The 17839-nt window shown below is 61.5% G+C and overlaps 1 protein-coding gene across 5 annotated transcripts in view; it reads left to right on the top strand.

Annotated features, from left to right (window-relative positions):
- SDK1 (sidekick cell adhesion molecule 1) overlaps positions 1-17839 on the top strand; it is a 746454-nt gene that overhangs the window by 687704 nt on the left and 40911 nt on the right. For all 5 annotated transcript variants that reach the window (XM_024985294.2, XM_059881632.1, XM_059881629.1 and 2 more), the window contains 3 exons: positions 8013-8148; positions 9318-9377; positions 11334-11435. In XM_024985294.2, the coding sequence (XP_024841062.1) occupies positions 8013-8148; positions 9318-9377; positions 11334-11435 (298 nt within the window). The remainder of the gene's footprint in view (positions 1-8012; positions 8149-9317; positions 9378-11333; positions 11436-17839) is intronic.

Below are 17839 nucleotides of genomic sequence, written 5' to 3'. Positions count from 1 at the left end.
CAAGGTCCCCTCTGAGGCCACCGCGAGGTCTCCGATCCAAGGCCCGTTAGACCCCTGACAAGGTCCCCTCTGAGGCCACCGCGAGGTCTCTGATCCAAGGCCCGTTAGACCCCTGACAAGGTCCCCTCTGAGGCCACCGCGAGGTCTCTGATCCAAGGCCCGTTAGACCCCTGACAAGGTCCCCTCTGAGGCCACCGCGAGGTCTCTGATCCAAGGCCCCTTAGACCCCTGACAAGGTCCCCTCTGAGGCCACCGCGAGGTCTCTGATCCAAGGCCCGTTAGACCCCTGACAAGGTCCCCTCTGAGGCCACCGCGAGGTCTCTGATCCAAGGCCCGTTAGACCCCTGACAAGGTCCCCTCTGAGGCCACCGCGAGGTCTCTGATCCAAGGCCCGTTAGACCCCTGACAAGGTCCCCTCTGAGGCCACCGCGAGGTCTCTGATCCAAGGCCCGTTAGACCCCTGACAAGGTCCCCTCTGAGGCCACCGCGAGGTCTCTGATCCAAGGCCCCTTAGACCCCTGACAAGGTCCCCTCTGAGGCCACCGCGAGGTCTCTGATCCAAGGCCCGTTAGACCCCTGACAAGGTCCCCTCTGAGGCCACCGCGAGGTCTCTGATCCAAGGCCCGTTAGACCCCTGACAAGGTCCCCTCTGAGGCCACCGCGAGGTCTCTGATCCAAGGCCCGTTAGACCCCTGACAAGGTCCCCTCTGAGGCCACCGCGAGGTCTCTGATCCAAGGCCCGTTAGACCCCTGACAAGGTCCCCTCTGAGGCCACCGCGAGGTCTCTGATCCAAGGCCCGTTAGACCCCTGACAAGGTCCCCTCTGAGGCCACCGCGAGGTCTCTGATCCAAGGCCCGTTAGACCCCTGACAAGGTCCCCTCTGAGGCCACCGCGAGGTCTCTGATCCAAGGCCCGTTAGACCCCTGACAAGGTCCCCTCTGAGGCCACCGCGAGGTCTCTGATCCAAGGCCCGTTAGACCCCTGACAAGGTCCCCTCTGAGGCCACCGCGAGGTCTCTGATCCAAGGCCCGTTAGACCCCTGACAAGGTCCCCTCTGAGGCCACCGCGAGGTCTCTGATCCAAGGCCCGTTAGACCCCTGACAAGGTCCCCTCTGAGGCCACCGCGAGGTCTCTGATCCAAGGCCCCTTAGACCCCTGACAAGGTCCCCTCTGAGGCCACCGCGAGGTCTCTGATCCAAGGCCCCTTAGACCCCTGACAAGGTCCCCTCTGAGGCCACCGCGAGGTCTCTGATCCAAGGCCCGTTAGACCCCTGACAAGGTCCCCTCTGAGGCCACCGCGAGGTCTCTGATCCAAGGCCCGTTAGACCCCTGACAAGGTCCCCTCTGAGGCCACCGCGAGGTCTCTGATCCAAGGCCCCTTAGACCCCTGACAAGGTCCCCTCTGAGGCCACCGCGAGGTCTCTGATCCAAGGCCCCTTAGACCCCTGACAAGGTCCCCTCTGAGGCCACCGCGAGGTCTCTGATCCAAGGCCCGTTAGACCCCTGACAAGGTCCCCTCTGAGGCCACCGCGAGGTCTCTGATCCAAGGCCCGTTAGACCCCTGACAAGGTCCCCTCTGAGGCCACCGTGAGGTCTCTGATCCAAGGCCCGTTAGACCCCTGACTTCCATCAGGATCTCTGGTGGGAGATGGGGAACATTCAACATGGAAACTGAAGGTTCCAAGCACTTCCAGTTCCCGCTCTCCACTAACACAATCGACCAAGAGCAGACGGTCTTCTGGGTGGTGCTGAATTCTGCCGGGTACGTGCTTGGTCTCAGACGTGGGTCTGGCTGCCCCGTAGCCAGCTGAGCTCGGGACTGTTGCACCTCAGCCGTTCTCGACAGGCAGCTGTGGTTGCAGTGCTGGCTGTCAACCCAGCCCTCCCGCCTCCAGCCCCTGGGCTGCGAGCGCTCAGTCCCAGACGCCCTGTGAGGCGAGGAGAGCTGCACGGAAGGTGCTGGGCATGCCTGTCCATCAGCTGTCCCCCTTCAGAGCCCAGCAGGAGAAACTAATCGCAAGAAGCCTGAGCAGGAGGTGGTCAGTATGATGCACTGTGGAAATAAATGCCTGTCAACTGCCAGGCAGTTGAAGTATAATTAAAATTATGAGTAATTCACTGAATCAGAGCCAAGGGAACAAAGGGACGACGTTTAAATATAGATTTGCATTCCAAACAAAATGCTTCACCTGTAAATCTTTTTTAGTAATTTGTTTAAAAACGCAAGCACTGCCTGTAATTCCAAGGCCACTGACCCACTTGAATGGTCTGTCCATCAGAGTTGATTCCTCTTAGTAGGATGATCAACATTCAAAACTGAACATTCAAAAAACTAAGATCATGGCATCCGGTCCCATCACTTCATGGCAAATAGATGGGGAAACAATGGAAACATTGACAGACTATTTTCCTGGGCTCCAAAAATCACTGCAGATGGTGACTGCACCTCCAAAAATCACTGCAGATGGTGACTGCAGCCTTGAAATTAAAAGATGCTTACTCCTTGGAAGAAAAGCTATGACAAACCTAGGCAGCATATTAAAAAGCAGAGACATTACTTTGCTGACAGAAGTCCATCTAGTCAAAACTGATTTTTCCAGTAGTCATGTCTGGATGTGAGAGTTGGACTATAAAGAAAGCTGAGCACTGAAGAATTGATGCTTTAGAACTGTGGTGTTGGAGAAGACTCTTGAGAGCCCTTTGGACTGCAAGGAGATCAAACCAGTCCGTCCTAAAGGAAATCAGTCCTCAATATTCATTGGAAGGACTAATGCTGAAGCTGAAACTTCAATGCTTTGGCCACCTGATGCGAAGAACTGACTCATTTGAAAAGACCCTGATGCTGGGAAAGATTGAAGGCAGGAGGACAAGGGGAAGACAGAAGATGAGATGGTTGGATGGCATCACCGACTTGATGGACGTGGGTCTGAGCATACTCTGGGAGTTGGTGATGGACAGGGAGGCCTGGCGTGCTGCAGTCCATGGGGTCACAAAGAGTTGGACACGACTGAGCGACTGAGCTGAACTGACCTGAGTGGGATGGTCAATCTGTGCCTTTCGAGGGCCGGTGCTGTTGGAATCTGAGGATTTGTCCGTATATTCTGGACAGCAGTGGCTCTGTGTTCACACTGAGTGCAGCTCATACTGGGCATTCATGTCTCTGAATTGATCACATTTCAGCTGGCTGTTCTGAAACCTCCAGCGGGTCACACAGTCTGTGACTCACATGCATTTCCTCTCTGGTCCCCTCTTCTCTGAGTGGATTTTGAGGCTGTTTTCTAGCAAAATTAGCGTCCTAAGGGACAGATTGCATCACGTGCAGTGGACTCGGGGAGGGGGACTCGGCTGTGCAGGGCCCCTTCCTAAGATTGCGGTGCAGCCTCCGGTCAGAGGGGACACGGGGGCCTGGCCTCTCTGGGACATCCTGGCCTTTGCTCCTTTCTCACCTCCCGCTCTGTCATCTGTGAGGACTGGCTCCGGCACCAGGCTCTGAGCACCCAGAGCCTCCTTTCCCTGCTGTGAGGTCCACAGGCCTCAGTGAGAAGACAGGAGGGCAGCGGCCGGAGGGAGGTGGGAGGTGACAGGATGGCCGGTCCCCGCCCCCACCCGTCAGGGCAGGCAGGTCATTATCCAGTGGCACGTCCACAGGAATGCAGGCTCAGGTGTGACAGCTGCTGGGCTTCAAGGGCAGGCGCCTGGAGCTGGTTCTCTAGGGCCTCCCGTGCCGCTGAGCCATGGACTCAGTCCAGCAGGCATCAGAGGGACCCCTGCTCTGGGCTCCAGGGAACAGAGGTGGTGGGAAGTCCCGGGCTCGGGCCCCAGGACGATGGCAGTGGAAGCCCCGCTCTGCCTCCGGCTCACCCTGAGACCCGGGACTCCGTGTGGGCCCTCCCCAGCCCCGGGTCCCCCACCCGCGGCCCGCCCTGTCTGGGAAGGGACTCCGTGTGGCCCTCCCCAGCCCCGGGTCCCGCCCCGCGGCCCGCCCTGTCTGGGAAGGGACTCCATGTGGACCCTCCCCAGCCCCGGGTCCCCCCACCCGCGGCCCGCCCTGTCTGGGAAGGGAGTCCGTGTGGGCCCTCCCCAGCCCCGGGTCCCCCACCCGCGGCCCGCCCTGTCTGGGAAGGCCCACTGAGCTGGTCCCAGCCTGACCCCTGGCGCTCGGCCAGGACTGAGGTTCATGGTGAGAAGCCCCAGCTCTCTGTCCTCTTCCCGCCCGCTGGAGTGGGGGGTCAAGGCCAATGCACTCCGACCAGGTCACGGGCACTTTAACAAGGGCCTCTTTTCCAAAACTGCAAAAACACCCTGGGCCCCTGCGGACCGGCTGGTGGAATTTCCGATTTGCGGAAGGGAGGGTGAAACACTTAAGACGCTTATGTCGCAGCTCAGGGCACCTCATCAACCTGCGGAGCCGGTCGGCTCTAGAGGCAGGGCTGGGGTGCAGGCAGGGAGGAGGCAGGTATCTGCAGCAAGGAGCTCCGCTGACCTCCCGGGGGCCTCAGCCGGGCGCCTTCACTGCAGGGGGACTTGTGGGGCAGGGGCCTCAGGACCCTCCCTCAGGGGTCACAGCTGTGGGCAGCCTGGGACCCAGAGGGTCAGAGGCCCTGCGACCGCTGAGCCTCACTTGGGAAGGGCGGTGGAGAGCGCATCACTGAACCTGGACCTTGCCTGCACGGCTTAGGTGTCAGGTGGGAAAACGTCTCTCTTTATTCTCACGGGTAGACTTTTCCATCTGTTGTATTTTTTAAGAAGGGGGTGAAATAAACTTTTTCTTACGTGTTGTGATAGCTGTGCTTGAAGGAAGCCTAGGGGTGAGGACTGTAATTGTCTCAGCCGTAGCCAGTAAGAAACCCAGGGCTAGGGTCGGAGTGGCCGACGGTGGGCGTCCGTCCTTAGGAGGAGATGGCGCCTGCGTGCATTACACACACAGACTCACACATGACTTGCACGTGGCACCGATTAGCAGTAAACGCTGCACAGTGTCTGCCTTTACCGCGTGGAACCTAGTTTTAAATAGCAGAGGGTCGTGCAAAACAAAAACCCTTAAAGCTATCTGAACCAATCCTATGAACTCAAAGGGGAGGGATCTAAAAAAAAGTGTATCAGAGGATCTGAAACGCTGCCGTCCTCAGGGCGGGGAGGCTCCAGGGCCGGGGCTGGGCAGGAAGCATAGGGACCGCCCAGCATGCCAGGGCGTGCCCCGCTCAGGGGTGTCCCTGAATCTGCAGTGCGGGGTACAGAGGTTCTGTCCATCAAAATCGGTAGGAAAGAAAAGGGCAGAATAAACTAGAAACTGCAACAAGAAACAGAGCCTCTCTCCTGCCCCCCAGGCAGGCTCCCAGGGTTCAGCCCTGTCCTCACCTCCCTTCCTGACAGCACACAGCTCCCCGAGTTCCTAGCACTCTGGTCAGTTGAGGCCTCGTTTTGGGAACGGTGGGGGCAGAGGGCCGCAGGCTCGCTGCTGGAGGAAGTGATCAGTGTCATGGTTCAGCCCGGGGCCCGGCCGGACGGGCCTGTGCCTCGGGGACCCTGCGTGCCTGGCCGGTCACCTGCCCCATCCTGGCGACGCGGGCATCTGAGCAGGTCCACCTTCACTCTCAGATCGTTAGTTCTACAACCGTGAGGTGAGTTTAAAGATGTCTCCACCTGTGGGCATCAGGAGAGCGGAGCGAGCACTGATACCCTGGAAATATGGCGTCCAGTCCCAGACCCGCACAGGAGAGAGAATCTGGCAGTAAAGCGACTCACACGACTGTCTGGTTTCTCAGTGTTTGTGAAGGTGATGCTTAGTACTCCAGTGTCATCCGGGTGGGCTTGCTGGGCTCCTCTGACCAGAGGGATGCACGTGGATCCTGGGGATGTGGCGAGTCCACTCTGGTTTCCCAGGCTTGAGTGTCTGCGTCTGATGGGAAGAATGACCAGCCACGGCGCTTTCAGCACGGGGATGGGGGGTGGGGGGGTCCAAGGACTCAGAAGTGGCGGGAGAGCACGTTGGGGGCTGCGGCAGACCTGCCCTGCAAACCCCTGGGCTCTCGTGGTGAAAACGTGGTGATTCCCGCTCATGGGAGGAAGCGCCCTTGCTGTGTGCGCTGCCCACTGGCGAGTGAGGGCAGAGAGCTGTCCCCTCCTGCAGGGGTCCCGAGTTTGGGACCGAGACCAGCCAGAGGTCACGGAGAACAGACTTCCCTGAGCATCCGGGTCCCCCCGGTGCCGCCCGGGTTCAGGGACTGAAATTGAAGGGTGCGAGTGTGGACAGCAGAGCACCTGGAACCGGGCGCCCTGCCCTCCCACAGTTCCGAAGGCCAGCGTCCAAGGTCAAGGTGGTAGCTGACTGCAGACACAGGGAAGCCTGCTGCCTGCCTCTTCCCAGCCTCTGGCGGCCACGGCAGGCCTTACCGCTCCTTGGCTTCTAGACGCTTCCTTCAGTCCCGACCTCTGCCTTCGCGTGACATTCTGTGTCCAAATGTCCTCATCTTATAAGAATCTTTGGGTCTTTTTCTAGTCTCAGCATTTGTTAAATAATTGCTAGATTCTATATTGCCTCTTAAAATGTGTTTTGTCTTCACGATCCATCACGCTGAGCATCTAGGTGCCCGTGTGAATCAATTATCACATCACCCGATGGTGTTCACGAGCCCCAGGTCTGCCAATTTGTTTGCAGGCAATCTTCAAGCTCGAAGATTCAAGCCCTTCAAGCTCGAAGGCCATCCTGTTGTCTTGGTGGCATTGAAAAGACCCGGAGAGGATTGGTCTTGGCGTTTTGAGGGGTGGGGGAGAGTTAGTCCCAGGCTCACGTCTGTGGGTCTCAGGACCGCGCACATCTGAGATTCCATGTGGGGTCAGTTTCTGGACGCGTGATTGCTGCATTAAAGATCTGGGCAAATAGAACGGAACCGCCCTCTGGGAAGCCTGCCATCGCCGTAGAGTGCTCCCTTCCGCCGGTGCCCTCTTCCTAACTTGCTTACGTCTGCAGAGACCCAAATCCAGATGAAGTCACTTTGCGGGGACCAGCAGTTAGGACTCAGCATGTCTCCTAGGGGGGCACAGTTTAACCCACAACAGGGGGGCTTTCCTACAGTAGCTGTGGCGTCCACTCGGGCACCAGCACGCTCTTGGTCCATCTGTCCAGCTGCAGTTTGGGAGATTCGGTCCTGACCTGCTGAGGACCGTAGAGGGGGGAGCAGAGCCCGTAGCCCCCAGCACTGGGGTGAGTGTCGTGGCCTTATTGGGGTTCCAAGTGGAGTGGGATGGCCTTCCTTCCACAGACAGACCTGTCACCCCGCTGGGGATGCCCTCCCCAGGCTCACTAATCAACAGAAACCAGCCAAAGGGGGAGGGGCAGTCAGGCCCGGCCCTCCCTGAGCGGCAGCGGTACGCAGGGGGAAGCGGTCGCAAGGTCCTGGACTCACACACAGGCTCAGGCTCCCCCACCGTCCGACCTTGTCTCTGAGCCGCCCGTCAGCCGCCTTCCGCTGGGTTCTTAGGAGTCAGGCCCTGCCCCACCGTCGGCCGCTCTCACGCCAGCTGAGGTGGCAGTGGGTGTTCTAGCCCTACGCCTGTCAGGCAGGGGGCCCACCTGGCACGCAGAGGGGTCAGTGAGGGTCCCAGCGAGACGGCCATAAGCCCGGGTGGACGGGAGGGTCGGGGACTGAAGGGACAGGGTGGGTCAGCGGTGGACGACACAGGGCTAGGCCGCATCCACGGCCCCCTTCGGTTCTGGGTCTGCCGGGAATGGGCAGCTTCCTCTCTATCTGTGACCTGGGCCACAGTCTCCAGCCCCGGCCCTGGGGCTCGGGTGTCCAGGCTGGACAGGGAGACACGGCCATGTCCACGCACACAGGACCAGGAGGCCTGGGTTCCATCCCTGGACCCCGTCATTCCTCATCAGTGGGACACCTGCCTGTCCTCTTGCCAACAACCGAGGCCCCTCTAGTTGTCTTGAACCAGTGACGCCCCACCTGTCCACACAGCCAGCCAGCATGCAGCCAGGCCCCTGACCGTGCTGTCTTTGCAGCCCCCAAGGGACGAGAGCCTGAACGGCCTCCTGCAGGGCTACCGGATCTACTACCGCGAGCTGGAGTACGAGGCGGCCCCCGCCACCGAGTCCAAGACACTCAAGACGCCCTCGGCTCTGCGGGCCGAGCTCACAGGTGAGCCCCCTGCCCCCCGACCCCACGGCAGGGAGGTTCCCATAACCACCACATCTGCCCACCCCAGGCCTGCTGGGAACAGCCGTGGGGGCCGGAGGGGGTGCAGCTCTGCCCCCTCCCCAGCATCCCGACAGTGTGCAAGGTCCAGGGCACAGCAAGGGCACCCAGGAAGGCTGCCTGGAGGAGGAGCCATCTGAGGGGGCCGTCGGGGTAAAAAGGATGTCACGGAGGACGTGAGAGGAAGAGGGTGACGCAGGGCCCGGCACAGCTCAGTGGGGGGAGGCAGGGGTCAGCCGGCCAGGGCAGGGCTAAGCCATAGGGGCCTGTGTGCCCTGGAGGAGGAGTAGTCGGGCCTCCGGAGACAGCGGTGCCGCCCCACGCGGAGCAGGCCCGGGGTGCTGGGGCCTGTGGAGACCCGGCCTCCCTCTCCCTGCTCATCTGCCCTGAGCCACTGTCCCCTTCTGCTTTCTATTGGGGGAAGGCTAAGAGATGACCCCCAGAACCATCAGAGAAGACACCTGGGCCCCTGGCACCCGCGTGGTGGGGGCGGGGGCAGGGCAGCCAGGGCACCGGGTCCAGCTCTGCCTGGGCCTCTTCGTGCAGGTCACACACACTGCGCTCAGCCCCCGGTGCCCCTCTGGGGTCAGCAAGGGGCTACAGCTTGGCCCCGACCCCACCGGGGGAGGACCTGGCTCCGCTGAGACCCGCACTCACAGCGTCTCCCCCGGTGCCCCTTGCCAATGCCCAGCTAGCCGTGACTGTCCCTCTGGGCTGAGTCACACACACCCTGGAATAAGGGGGTGCGAGGGTCTGTGCACCTGCTCACTGTTGGCTGGTCGTCCCCGCTGGCTTGGGGCACTCACCTGAGCACGTGATCAGACGCGGTTGCCCCGGGACCAGCCAGTCCTGTGGCCCCCAGTGCCGCTTTGCACTACATTCTGCCAGATGCCAATTAGATCCGTTTAATCAGAGGGGAGACACTCCTCCCCCTTGTGGGCCGGGGGCCTGGCTGGATCAGGAGGCTCTGCGGGGGTCCCGGTGAGCAGACGGGCGTGTGGTGGCTGTTCTGGAGGCAGAGCAGCTTCCCGGCCAGGCCTCCTTCCATGTCTGCGGCCCGTCCTGGCGCTGGCTGTCCCCACACTGACGGCCTGTCTGCTTGCCCCCCACAGCCCAGAGCAGCTTCAAAACCGTCAACAGCAGCTCCACCGAGACAACCTACGAGTTAACACGTGAGTGACTCTGCGCTCAGCTGGTGCAGCTGGGCAGTGCCCCTCAGCCTCTCGGCGGACCGAGTGAAGACCAGCTCGGATTCCCAGCTCTCGTTCCTGGAGCCCCCCACCCCGTCCCACTAAAATGCGTGATGGGCCAGAACCACCGAAAGGGAGTTTCTAGAAACACAGGCTGGGCAGGGGTTCCCAACAGCCGTTCTCAGAGTTTGGGACAGAAAGTCAGGGCAGCGCTCTTCTCTGACACTGTCGGCTTGTTTTTAGCCCCCTTTTTTAGCTGTGGATTTACCTTCACCCTGTTATGTGCACACACTGCCGTGTGCCCGTCCCCACCGCCCACCTCAGAACCCTCTCGCCCCCAACCTGAGAGTGCCCCACTAAACACGCACGCCCCCCATCTCCCCCAGCCCCACCCCGGGCGCCCACCCCCACCTTCCTGTCTCTGTGACCCCGGCCCCTCCAGGGACCTCGCAGCAGGGGACTCGCCCAGCGGGCCCCTCTGTGTCCGCTGGCTTCAGGCCTAGCGTCCTCCTCACTGCAGCGTCGGGGTCTCCCTCCTCTCGGGGTGGGGGGGCGGACATTGCACACACATGTCCAGCGTTTGTCCATCCAGCCTCTCTCCTTCTTATCAAATCATGGTGCTGCCCCTTGGATTCCGGCCAGGGTGGGTTTCAGTGACCGAGTGCAAGACTCAGGGACCAAGCTGCAGTTCAGTCCAGTGCAGAGGTCGCTGGATCAGAAAGCGGGTAATGGAGGGGAAGAAGAGCCAGGCTTGCCAGGCCCCGCGGGTGCCAGCGCTCTGCCAGCTTGTCCCCCATCACCCCGGCCACCACCTGGGACAGCCAACCAGCCCGGCAGCGGGGGCGGGGTTCCCGGAGCCACGCCCTCCCCCTAAAGCTCTGCGTCATGCATCACAGGCCGGCCCGCCTGCCCCTCCCCGCCTCGCTGCTTCCTTGTCTTTCCACCGAGTCCCTCCTGGGCCGGGCATCTCCCAGAGGTGGCCTCTCCAAGAGATTGGGTGAAGAGTCAAGTGCAGGCTGGCCCCAGTGACGAGGGCTCCCTCCCTGGGTCTCCGCCCAGGCCTTTCAGTCTCGGGTTAGGAAGCATGGAAGGGGCGCCCGGGCCACACGCCGGCGTCCACTCTGGTGCGTCTCTGTGGATTCCTGGCAATCACACGAGGCCCCAAGTTGAGATGAAGCCATCTGGTGGTTTCTCAGCAGCAGAGCTTGACCGCGGGGGCAGGATCTTGGCCGTTAAATGTATCTATGTTGGCAAACCAAGGCCCGTGAGGTCTGAATGGCCACATCCTGGGAAGAAAAGGGCATGAGACGCCAAGTGCATCGTGCAGGCCAGGCAGCCACACACGAGCTCTGCACTACTCGGTGTGGCGGGAACAGCTGATTTTTTAAGCCAGAACTTTCTGGAAGGTTCTCCCAGTCACATGACTGTCCAGAGGCCCCACGTATGTGTCTGACCGCCTGAGCGCATGGTCCCTGCAAACCGTACCTCCCAGAGAGGACCCCGCTCTGCAGAGGTCAGTGAATGTGACCCCCAGGCCCTCCCGCCATCATGTCACAGAAGGGGTCAAGGACTGGCCCGCGTGGTCGCGCAGCGCCAGGGTCTTGCTCTGTCCGCTCTTGCTCTCCAGGAGAGGTTCGGGACCAGAAGGCAGGCCCAGGTCAGGCTCTGTGTCCTGGACTCACTCCCTTAGATGAGGAGCTGGTTGCCACCTTGCCCCGAATGCAGGACGGCCGTGACTGCCTCACCAGGGTCACGGGCGGGTAGGGGGCACTGCCGGGCGGGTAGGGGCACTGCTGGACGGAGGGTGGCTGGCCCCCCATAGGCTTCTCTCTGCAAGAAAGGGCTCCCTTGTCCCCCCAGGGGGCACTGGTCACAGAGGGAGCTTTCTAAGAAACGGCGGGGCTCCTGCCTGCTGACCCTGTCCCCTCGCCCTTGCAGATCTGAAGAAATACCGGCGCTACGAAGTGGTCCTGACGGCTTACAACGTCATCGGCGAGGGCCCGGCCAGCGCGCCTGTGGAGGTCTTCGTTGGCGAGGCCGGTGAGTCCTGCCTGGAGCTCAGGGGCCAGCAGCGTCCCCCTCGTCGAAGGTCAGGTTATGGGGGTTCAGGAGGCTTCTGGTCATGCTGGGAAGAGTCCTCGGCCAAGGGCTGGGTGTCCTGGTGGCCCCGGGAGTGATCAAGTCTTGCTTTAGAGACACAGGGGTGTTTAAGGTCTGGAGGTATCGGATTAATCAGGACATGCTCTAGGGGAGCCATGCTGTCGTCCCCGTGGGGGTCCAGGAGTGCGGGGTCCTGGGTGGGGGGAGGGGAACTGCTGTCACCCACCGTCTCTGGCCAGGCCTGAGCGCTGGTCCCGGCCCCGAGTCAGCCTGACCTTCCATAACAGCCGCTCCCCCGTCTCCGAAAGCCACACAGATCCACGTTAGTCCCCGTTTCAGATACGATCTGGCCCCTGGGTTTGTTTTAAGAACTGTCCCCTCCGTGGGGCTGACGCACAGGGAGAGGTCGTATCCCACGTTGAGATCGGAGTGTTGCCTTCACCCAGCCCCCCGCTGCTCTGGAAGGAGGGAGTCGCCTGCCCTCAACCTGCAGAAACGCCCCCTGCCCGCGGGCACACGCATACACACACACACACACACACACACACACACACACACTGCCTCACGGCCTGCCGTCTCCCCACAGAAACCCCCGCTGCCCGCGGGCACACGCGCGCGCGCGCGCGCGCGCGCACACACACACACACACACACACTGTACCACGGACGGCTGTCTCCTCTGATCTCGGCACGTGGCTGAAGGTTCTGCTCGAATCTGCGGGTGCAGAGTCAGGAGGGTGAATGGGGTTGGAATGCCCCTGGGGACGGGGACCCAGGCTTTCGGGGGACAAAGGCTGAATTCTCTGGGCCGGCCACAGGACACGTCAGGCGACTGTGCAGTTTGGAGAGGTTATTGTCGGAAACGAGCCAGCACTGAGGGTCTCTGGCTTAGCAGGGTTTTTCTGGAAGAGTCACACGGCATTTTCACATAGACAAGGATAAACCAGGTGACCCCACAGGAGACAGCGGAAGCCACCGGCCTCTGCCCGGGAGTCTGTCGGCGGAAGGGGTGGAGGTCACTTGGGGGCCAGGCACTCCAGGAGGGCCTGGGCCTGGCCACAGAAGAGCCCACACAGGCGGGGCAGACGCAGCACACACCGTCTGTGAGAGCAGGGGCTTTGGAGCCTGGCGGGGCGTCGTGCAGGCAGCCGTGCCAGCCCTGCCACTGAGCTCAGGGTGCACATGGCCGGCTGGCCAGGACCCACGGAGCTGACCCGCCCACTCGTCAGCCTGCACCACAGCGAGAGGACCAGCGGCGGGGCCCAGGTGCTGCGGACAGGGCCTGCATCCCAGGACCGGTGCAGGCGTGTGGAGAACAGGGCTGGAACCCGGGGGGGAGACCCGGGAGCACCGGGGCCATAGCAGCCAGCCAGACGGCCGTGGACGTCTGCCCGCCTCCGGGCTTGCGTCCTGGGTCTGTGGCTGTTTGTTGTTCGTTTTATGGTAAAGCACGGTTGACGTGACACACGCCGTCCTTGTCACCGGCAAGCGTCCAGCCCAGGGGCAGGGAGCCTGTCCACTGGCCGAGTGGCCGCCGCCCGCCTCCCCCAGCCCCGGCTTCTCCCCAGACAGACGCCCCTCAGCTGTGGGCAGGCCCCCTCCCCCAGCCGCCGTCGGCCCTGACTTGCTTCCTGTCTGTGGGCTCGCTGCTCCGGGGGCTTCATGGACACGGGCCAGAGCCGCGTTTGACCGCTTTACCTGGCTCCCGTCTCCCGGCATGTTTCCCGGGCTCACCCGAGCTGCAGCAGGCGTCAGACTCGCTCCCTCTCGTGGGGGAGGACTCTCCTCTGGGTGCAGACTCCGCGTTCGCTGGCAGTCCCTCGGTGCACCCCTGGGCTGTCTCCCCGTCTTGGGTGCTGCGGTGGGGCTGCTGTGAACCCGGGCGGGCCACGAGTTTCTCCCAAGTGGCAGGAGGGTGTCCGTCGGCTGCTTCTGTGGGTGGGCGGCCTCCAACAGCCTCCAGTCGGGGATGCAGAGGCAGAACCCAGAAAGAGGCCAGGCTCCCCGCTCAGGCTGCCCCCACAGGTCGGGTGGATGTTCGGCCCCAGAGCGTTGCTCTGCCGTCCGTGTTCACGCCGCATAGAATGTTCTGGAAGGAGGACGCCATGCTTCCAGCACTGTTGCCACGCACCCTTGGCCGTCCAGTCGCTGCCTCTCGCAGCCCAGGGGCCCTTGTAACGTGTTCCTCCTGACTTTGAGCTGCTCTCAGGCCTGCAGAAAATAAAGCTAAATGGGGCAGTTTCCATTCACTCAGCCGGATGCTTCACCATCCTGACCATTCGGCAGGAAACACTCAGACTTGTGTGAAAACTGCCCGAAAACAGTGTGTTTCCCGAGTCAGACCTGCAGGTCTGAGGGTCACTTCCGCCGGTCCCCGGCTCTGTCATGCTGGGCCCGTCACTCCACCTCTCTGAGCTCAGGCCCTGAGGACCATGGTGCAGAGGGAAAAGCTGCAGGCTGGGAGTGAGGCGATGGGGGTCCTCACCCCGACCCTGCCCCCAGCTCGCCCGTCCTGCCTGCAGGATAAATGTCCAGGACACGCCTAGACCAGGGCCGGTCAGTAAGTGGTGAGTGACTGAGACCCTGTGCAGGTTCTTGATTGGTCTCGTCCTACAGAACAGCGAGAGGTCGAGAGTTAATGATCTTTGGGTCTCCTCTAGCCTGAATATGTAGTTTTTAAATCCTTTTAATCTCAGAGAGAAAGGGTAACCTTTAGGCGATCTCTCATTGAGATTGATTTCTGAGTCATTGAGCATTACAAATTGGTAAAAAATAGTACACTAGTAAGAAATACAGCTTGCAAGAGATAGAAACCCAAAGAGGCTTAAGCTGAAAGAATCTGTCATTAACTCACGTTACGGAGAAGTTGAAGAGCCTGGGCACAGCTTCAGGCATGGCTGGATCCAGCATGCTAACAGGCTGTCCCTGTGCCCCCTCTTGGTTCCTCCTCCTCTCAGCTCACTCCTGTCTCAGGCAGGCTCTTTGTCAAGGTGGCCCCGTGGCTCCAGGCAGCAGAAAGAGCGCTTGCTCCCACAGGAAGGAAACACCTCTTCCCCAGGAGTCCCCCAAGGGGGGCATACCCCAGAGGGAGAAGCACCCCCAGGACCCTGCTTGTCAGAAGGATGGCATGAAGGTGTGAGCACGAGGAGCAGGTCCCTGGAGGGCATCGCAGGTCCGTGATGACACCTCTGGGCGGCTCTCAGGTCACATGGGCACCCCCAGGGGAGATGGACATTTAAAGGCATCAGTACAGGGTGACCCAGAAGCCCTCCGTCTCCATGGGGACAGAGCCCACACAGGACCAACGCCCCACCCGCCCGCAGGCAAGGTCACCTCGGGGACCCGCCTGGGGACACTGCCCACGCTCCTTGCCGGTCGTGCTCTCTGCTCTCACACCACCCGTTTCATTTCAGCTGCAAGACCCTTCACGTCCCACATTTTCTCCAATTTACAAACAGCGAAGCGGCGCTCAGGGATTGGACAGACTCCCCACATCCCGCCGTACGAGCCCAGGGCTTGGATTCGCCGTGCAGGGCTTTCCCCGCAGCCTCCAGCCCCCATTCCTGCAGCCTGGAGAGCACAACATCGGTTTTTTGGAAACTGGTTTTTGTGACCAGTTTCCCGCTTCTTCCCGTTAAGCCTCCTTGGAGTTGTGTTTGGTTCTGGCTCAGCAGTGAGGTGAAGAGGAGTAGGGAGGTGACAGAGGAGACAGACGAGAGGCAGGGGCCGGGGCCCCGAGGGGCGAGACGTGCTGGGCCGGCGAGGGGTGGAGGGCTGAATTCCCCACCCGCCTCCCCTCTCTCCCTCCCCAGGCCCCCGGAACCTCACCGCGAGGGAGGGAAGGAGAGAGGCTCAGAGCCAGGCTGCCTGGGTTTACACAAAGCAGAGTCCACATGCCTGATGATCGCGTGACCCCTGGAGAGTCGCTGGATTGCTCTGGGCCTTGCTTTTCCCGCTGCTGTAGCCTGCGTGCTGAGTCACTCAGTCATGTCCGACTCTGGGCAACCCTATGGACTGTAGCCCATGGAACGCACTGGACGTTCCTGCTGGGAAATGCCCCACGGGTCATCGGCCAGACTGGTTCCAGGGGGAGACGTGTAGCTCCCTCCGGGAGACTGTCCACAGGGTGGTCGCCACCCCACGGTGGGGCAGGGTGAGGGATGAGGGGCTGGCTGGTGAGCAGTCCTGCCCGAGCGGTGGGCAGCCCCCGTGCCCCCAGCCCTGGCCGTTTGCCAGACACCTTTGCAGATGCTGTGAGCACACGGGGGCCGGCCAGCCGCCGCCCTGCAGCAGAGGTTCTGAAAGGCTCTGCTGCGGGGCCCCAGTGAGCCCGGGGCTGCCCAGGGTCTGCCAGACATGCAGTCAGGAGTCCGAGAGTCAGGGCCTGGGAGCCAGCACCCCCTCCACCAGCACGTCCACGCAAAGCCAGGGGCAGCTGCTGTCTTCCCTTGACGCTGCATGGTCACTGCGGGGCCAGCACGCCTGTCCAGGGGCCAGTGGAGCTGGACAAAGTGCCGGTCTCACTGCTTCTTGGGACCTGCCCGCCCAGTCCAGCCTGCAGCTCCCAGCTTTGCAGGGCTTCCTGAGCATTCAGCCAGAATCCCAGAAGATTCCAGAAATCTCTGGTGTTCCATCACCACTGTTGGGTACAAGGAGCCTGCCACAGTCCAGAACCATCTCTGTCGCCGCCATGGTCGGCCCTCCCTGCAGGCTGGTGGGTGACGGCCGTGGGGCAGCATCATCTGCCCGGCCGAGGCGCCCAGGGGAACCTCTGCTCCGCGCCCCAGCCCGGACCCTGCCTCCAGCACCGTCCGTGGCGTCCACGTATCAGCTAACGCCAGGCTGCCAGGCCAGCGGGCTTTTGAAAACTGATTTTATGCGTGTTAACACGGCATTCTGAGCTGATGCTCACATGCACCGTCCTCCACAGACTGTAAAGTGGGGGAACAAAGAGATCACGGCCCGTCAGACACCCCAGCAGCTTCCAAACCGAACCCTTCGTGACGAGTGAGGATCCCTTGTGGGGTGTAAACGGGGCATCTGCCTGCAAGTCATTGGGGAGGCCCAGAGGCTCTTAGGAGCCAAAAACAAGTCTAGAAGCCAGCGCGCTTTGCTCTGTGTTTACATCAGTTTCCCTCTCCCCTGCTGTGTCCTCATCGGGGAAGTCCTTGTTACGGGCAGGGAGGCACTGTGCTCCAGGACGAGCTGGGGGCCGGGGGAGCCCCGCCCGGGGACAGCGGTACAGGTGGGCCTGCCGCCCGGGATGGAACCGGGCCAGGCAGGGGGAGCTCTGCGTCGCACGTGTCCACCCCCGAGCCGCCCTGGGCCCTGGCTCTGCAACGTCTTCAAGGAGGAAACTCGGGGCAGTGGACACTCGCACACGGCCCTGACCCCACCGGCGTGGCAGCAGCGTCCCACTCTGCCTTTCCCCGTCTAACTGTGCCACGGTCATTTCGCAACAGAGTCGCCGATGGCAAACATGCAAAGACATTAACTTTATTTATGTTTTGGATTATTAATGCGGCTGTTAAAATTCCTCCAGTTAGTTTTGATTGAATTGTTTTTCTGTGTGATTCTGTTGTTTAATGGAGCGGTAAATAAGAATTTCTGATAATGAGGCCGAGCATCTGTCACAACAACCTGGTAAGGGTTATTAACATTTCCATTAGCGGCGGGGTGGGCCGTGGTAACACGAGCCGCACAGTTAGAGCAGAATGAATAGGTGGTGTCAGGCTGAGTGCGTGTTAATTACTATTTTATTCTGCGCTGGGGGGCAGCAGGGAAGGGGCGACTCGCGAAGGTCGTCCTCTCTGCGGAGGCCCCCTCCAGAGGGACCGAGTGCCCGGCCATCTCCCCCGATGGTGACTGTCCGTTTGGTTCCTTCCACTTGTGACCGTAAACAGACTTGAGCCCAAAGGCAGTGCCCGGGCTGCAGGCAGGGCCGCAGCGGGTGAGGGCGCTGGGCTGGTATCCTGCCCCCCGCAACCAGGCACCCCCCCTGACAGCTCCGGGGTCCAGCCCATCATGGAGTTTGCCGGGATGGGGGGTACCCAGGGGGGTGAAGGGAGCAGCCCGCAGCGGGCAGGGGACAGACCGGCCAGCGGGATTGCCGGGCAGGGAGAAACATGGGTCGTCTGCGTTGTTCCCAGCTGCCCTGAGGCTGCCTGCAAGGCCACGGCCACGGGGCCCTGCCAGTGACCTTTCACCTTTCACCTGCACCTGTGACTCCAGCCCATCACAGTGGGGCGGGGGTAGCCCTCAGGGTGGGAGGAGGACCAGAGGGGTGGGTCCTCCCCAGGGGACATGCGGCAGCGGCCTCTGTGCTCTGTCCCAGAGGAGGGGTAG

Source organism: Bos taurus, chromosome 25 (assembly GCF_002263795.3).
Source record: "Bos taurus isolate L1 Dominette 01449 registration number 42190680 breed Hereford chromosome 25, ARS-UCD2.0, whole genome shotgun sequence".
NCBI lineage: Eukaryota > Metazoa > Chordata > Mammalia > Artiodactyla > Bovidae > Bos > Bos taurus.
The sequence above is the reverse complement of the archived record's forward strand: the minus strand, read 5'-3'. Positions and strand labels throughout refer to the sequence as shown.